The following is a 5,675-nucleotide window of genomic DNA, read 5'->3' as shown; positions in this document are numbered from 1 at the left end:
TTATTTATTAATTTAATTTTAATATTTTTAAATAAATTATTAATAATTAAAAATAATGTTATATTTCAATTTAAATTAGTTATCTTATAATTAAAATATAATTTATATGTTTATGAATCTCTCTTCATTATTTATATTATATTATATATAAATAAATAAATAAATCTATTAAATTTAATAAATTTTTTTATAAGTCTAAACGTATATATAAATAGACTTTTTAAATATTATTTTTTATAAAAAAAGAAAATAGAGACAATATGGGTAGATAAATAAACAGCAGAATGAGTTAGCGTCTGGAAAGTCACACACGGCACAGCAATTCCTCATCGCCAACCCCAACCCCAACCCCAACTACACAACACAAGCATTAGCAACCAACGCACTCTAGTTTCCTTCTCCAACACTGTAAGATTCTGATTCTGATTCTGATTCATTTCATGCCTATCTTTTTCTTCCAACAGCTTTCAATCATTGCCCAACTAATGCTCTCCTCTTGTTCACAAAATTCAATCTGTAATTCATTTATGCTAATCAAGTGTGCAACTTGATTGAACTTCTGCTGTTTTTTACCTCATTGGGAATGACAATGGATTTCATTTTCCCATCTACTTGTTTTATATCTCATGTCTTGTTGGATGGATCTGTGCAACTAGTTCATGCAGTTTCAAAGGAACCTACCTTAGATTCTACTGAACTTCAGAATATTTTTTCATTCTAACCTTTTTATACATATGCAATTCTTGGCAGACACACGTATATATAAATAGTTCATGCACATTCACGGAATCTAAAATAGATGCTATACAACTTCAGAATATTTTATATATAGATTCAATTCTTGGTGTGTGCGTGTGTGCGAGTTGCGGTGTGTATCTATGTGTGTGTGTATATATATATATATTTATGTGTTATTTATTAATTTCATGTGATAATTGGATTGCTACCTGTGTGAATTTGCAGGGCATTTTAATAGTGCTCTAACAGGATGGAGAGTGTTACTGAAGGGAAGTTGAGATTTTGTATTGACAGAGGGGGCACATTTACTGATGTGTATGCAGAAATCCCGGGTCAGCCTGATGGTCGAGTTCTGAAGCTTCTGTCAGTTGACCCTTTAAACTATGATGATGCACCAGTGGAAGGGATACGGAGGATCCTTGAAGAATTCAGTGGTGAGAAAATTCCACGCAACTGGAAGATACCCACTGAGAAGATCGAGTGGATAAGGATGGGTACAACTGTGGCAACAAATGCACTTCTAGAGCGCAAGGGAGAAAGGATTGCAGTGTGTGTGACTCGAGGATTTCGTGATCTGCTCCAGATTGGTAACCAGGCCCGCCCCAGCATATTTGACCTGACCGTGTCAAAGCCATCAAATCTCTATGAAGAAGTTGTGGAGGTTGAAGAGAGAGTTCAGCTTGTTCAGGATGAGGAAGAAGGAGAAAATCAAGATGTTTCATCATCACTGGTTAAAGGAATTTCTGGGGAGCTTGTCAGGATTGTAAAACCGCTTAATGAAGAAGCTTTGAAGTCTGTACTGAAAAATTTATTGGAGAAAGGAATTAGTTGTTTGGCTGTTGTTTTGATGCACTCTTACACTTATCCACAGCACGAACAACAGGTTGAGAAGTTGGCTTTGAGTTTGGGATTCAGACATGTTTCTATATCATCTGCTTTGAGTCCCATGGTCCGTGCTGTTCCTCGTGGTCTAACAGCTAGTGTAGATGCTTATCTGACCCCAGTTATTAAAGAATACCTATCTGGGTTCATCTCCAAATTTGACGAGGGAATTGGAAAGTTGAATGTTTTGTTTATGCAATCAGATGGAGGACTTGCCCCAGAGAGTACCTTCTCAGGGCACAAAGCAATTTTATCTGGTCCTGCTGGTGGAGTTGTGGGTTACTCACAAACTCTTTTTGGACTTGAAACAGATAAGCCATTAATTGGGTTTGATATGGGAGGAACATCCACAGATGTGAGTCGATATGCTGGTAATTATGAGCAAGTGCTGGAAACCCAGATTGCTGGTTCCATAATTCAAGCACCACAGCTTGACATAAACACTGTGGCTGCTGGTGGTGGTTCAAAGTTGAAGTTCCAATTTGGTGCTTTTCAAGTTGGACCAGAATCAGTTGGTGCTCACCCTGGTCCGGTATGTTATCGAAAAGGTGGAGAGTTGGCAATTACTGATGCCAACGTAATTCTGGGATATGTTATTCCTGATTATTTCCCTTCTATATTTGGGCCAAATGAAGATCAACCTCTTGATGTGAATTCGACAAGAGGAGAATTTGAGAAGCTTGCCAGGCAAATAAATGCTCACCGAAGGAATCAGGATTCATCTGCAAAAGACATGACAGTGGAAGAGATTGCACTTGGCTTTGTGGATGTTGCTAATGAGACAATGTGTCGTCCAATAAGGAAGTTGACTGAAATGAAGGGCCATGAGACAAAGAACCATTCACTTGCTTGCTTTGGTGGTGCTGGCCCTCAGCATGCTTGTGCTATAGCTAGGTCATTGGGTATGAAAGAAGTGCTCATTCACAAATTTTGTGGGATCTTAAGTGCATATGGAATGGGATTGGCAAATGTTGTAGAAGAGGCACAGGAACCTTATTCTGCAGTATATGGAGCTGAATCTATTATTGAGGTCTCACAACGAGAAGCTGATTTATTGAGACAGGTAAAGCAGAAGTTGCAAAATCAAGGATTTAAAGAGAATAATATTTCAACAGAGACATATTTAAACTTGAGATATGAAGGTACAGACACTGCCATCATGGTCAAAAGAAAAATAGCTGAAGATGGAGAATTACATGACTATGCTACTGAGTTTGTGAGATTGTTTCAGCAGGAGTATGGTTTTAAACTCCAGAACAGAAATATTGTGATCTGTGATGTTAGAGTTCGTGGTATAGGAGTTACCAATATATTGAGGCCACGGGCCATAGAATCTGTCCCTAGTGGTCCTATAGTTGAAGCCTACTATAAGGTTTACTTTGGGAATGGTTGGCAGGAAACACCTCTCTATAAGCTTGATAAGCTGGGCTATGGCCATATGATGTCTGGGCCAGCAATAATCATGAATGGCAATAGCACTGTGATTGTAGAACCCAACTGTAGAGCCATTATAACCAAATATGGAAACATCAAAATTGAAATAGATTCCCCTCCAACCAGTGCTAAAATATCAGACAAAATTGTAGATGTTGTACAGCTCTCCATCTTCAATCACAGATTTATGGGTATAGCTGAGCAGATGGGAAGGACGCTACAAAGAACTTCCATTTCAACTAATATCAAAGAACGACTTGATTTTTCTTGTGCTCTATTTGATCCCAGAGGGGGCCTTGTTGCAAATGCACCTCATGTTCCTGTTCATCTAGGAGCTATGTCTAGTACAGTTCAGTGGCAGCTCAATTACTGGGGTGACAATTTAAATGAAGGAGATGTTTTGGTTACTAATCATCCGTCAGCGGGAGGTAGCCATCTTCCTGATATAACTGTTGTTACCCCTGTTTTCTTCAATGGGAAGTTGGTATTCTTTCTGGCAAATAGAGGGCACCATGCAGAGATTGGGGGTATTACTCCCGGAAGCATGCCTCCATTTTCAAAATCCATATTGGAGGAAGGAGCTGCCATTAAGTCATTTAAGCTTGTTGAAAAAGGTGTCTTTCAAGAAGAGGGGATCGTTAAACTTCTGCAGTCCCCAAGCTCTGATGATCAGGGAAATAAAATTCCAGGATCTCGCAGGATTCAAGATAATTTGTCAGATCTGCGAGCACAAGTAGCAGCAAATCAAAGAGGAATTTCTCTCGTCCAAGAGCTCATTGAGCAGTATGGTCTGGAAACCGTTCAGGCTTACATGAATTACGTTCAGGTGAATGCAGAAGCAGCTGTGAGAGAGATGCTGAAGTCCTTTAGTCATAGAATTTCATCCGAGTCAAATAAACTTGTGACTGTTGAAGAAGAGGACTACATGGATGATGGGTCCGTTATTCATCTGAAACTGAGCATCGACTCTAATAAAGGAGAAGCAGTTTTGAATTTTGCTGGGACAAGTGCTGAAGTGTATGGTAATTGGAATGCACCAGAAGCTGTAACAGCCGCAGCAGTCATATACTGCGTTCGCTGTTTAGTGAATGTTGATATTCCTCTCAATCAAGGCTGTTTGGCTCCAGTGAAGATTCTTGTCCCAGAAGGCTCATTTCTCTCTCCTAGTGATAGTGCTGCTGTAGTAGGAGGTAATGTCCTAACATCTCAAAGGATAACTGATGTTATTTTTACTGCATTTCAGGCCTGTGCTTGCTCACAGGGATGCATGAATAATTTTACATTTGGAGATGACACTTTTGGTTACTATGAAACCATTGGCGGTGGGAGTGGGGCTGGTCCTACTTGGGAAGGGACCAGTGGGGTACAGTGTCACATGACAAACACAAGAATGACTGATCCTGAGATATTTGAGCAAAGATATCCAGTGATTTTGCACAAGTTTGGACTTCGAGAAAAAAGTGGAGGAGGTGGATTTCACAAAGGTGGTGATGGTCTTGTTAGAGAAATAGAGTTTAGGCGTCCAGTAACTGTTAGCATTCTTTCTGAGAGGCGTGTCCATGCACCAAGAGGGCTCAAGGGAGGGAAAGATGGTGCTCGTGGAGCTAACTTCCTTATAAAGAAAGATAACCGAAAGATTTATCTCGGGGGTAAGAATACAGTCAACGTGCTTCCTGGGGAAATTATTCAAATTTTGACTCCTGGTGGTGGCGGATGGGGTTCTCCATTGTGAAGAAAATCTTTGGTTGAGAGAAATGTAGGGAACAGCTTCATGTTTGATGTTCTGGTTACGTGGCATCAAAAGTTATGTTATTATGGACTGAGGTGCAATACACTCTTGGATGCACATCAATAAAATTTAAATAAATAGATTTCTATCTTGATATATTATATCAATTGTCTTCAGAATTTCCTCTCTCAACTTCAGCACACAATTTCCTTAACAATTCGTCAACACAAATTCTATCATTTCATAATCTTGAGACGTTTCTTATAAATCACAAATTCTTCTTGACAGAGATAGGATCCCCACTCGGTGAAGTAATGTTTGGTTGTTATCATTGTAGTTAGATTATTATATGTCTGTATCACTTATCATTCATTTGAATTTAGAAGTACCCTACACAATAAGTATGATGGAGGAGGGAATATATATATTGCTGATTGATGTTTTAATCAAGTCACACACTAGTAAATAAAGCATGGCACTGCTTGCTTTGGATTTTCACTTTGTTCTGAACACCAGACAATATGACAATCCAGATGCATAAACATAGGTATTACCTGTTGGTGCCCTAACCTTTTTGTTTTTGGCAATTATCTTATGTTTAGTGCTGTTGTTTTCTTCTGGGGTGTTGTGTGGCTTTGCTCTGTAGTTTTGTAAGAAAAATTATTTGCAGATGAATCTGCTACCACTTATCAGTTGCTTCTTTTAGTTTAATCAATGTGTTCAATGTTAGGAGAATGAAATATGTTGAACAGAAGCTGTGATTCTCTCTAGATGTATTATCCTGTTGTTTAAGTTGAGGCCATCCTGTGTTATTGCATTCCGTGTGTCTTGTATTCTTTTCCTCTCATCACATTCTTATTATAGTGTTTCATCCAGGCCTGAAAATTTCATC

At 38.9% G+C, this 5,675-nt stretch overlaps 1 protein-coding gene across 1 annotated transcript; it reads left to right on the top strand.

The window, feature by feature from the left end:
• The first annotated feature begins 260 nt into the window (after window positions 1-260).
• On the top strand, window positions 261-4,944 carry OXP1 (oxoprolinase 1). Its single transcript, XM_083068691.1, has 2 exons — window positions 261-408; window positions 964-4,944. Exon 2 carries the CDS (start codon window positions 989-991, stop codon window positions 4,784-4,786), a length of 3,798 nt encoding a protein of 1,265 aa, XP_082924817.1. The 5' UTR covers window positions 261-408; window positions 964-988; the 3' UTR covers window positions 4,787-4,944.
• The last annotated feature ends 731 nt before the right edge of the window (window positions 4,945-5,675 follow it).

Source organism: Cajanus cajan, chromosome 2 (assembly GCF_000230855.2).
Source record: "Cajanus cajan strain Asha chromosome 2, NIPB_CcT2T_4, whole genome shotgun sequence".
NCBI classification, from domain to species: Eukaryota; Viridiplantae; Streptophyta; class Magnoliopsida; order Fabales; family Fabaceae; genus Cajanus; species Cajanus cajan.
Note: the sequence above shows the minus strand (reverse complement) of the source record. Positions and strands in the feature narration are given on the sequence as shown.

Bases quoted from the DNA above. Each gene is read 5' to 3' on its own strand.
- OXP1 (XM_083068691.1), top strand. From the start codon at position 989: ATGGAGAGTGTTACTGAAGGGAAGTTGAGATTTTGTATTGACAGAGGG.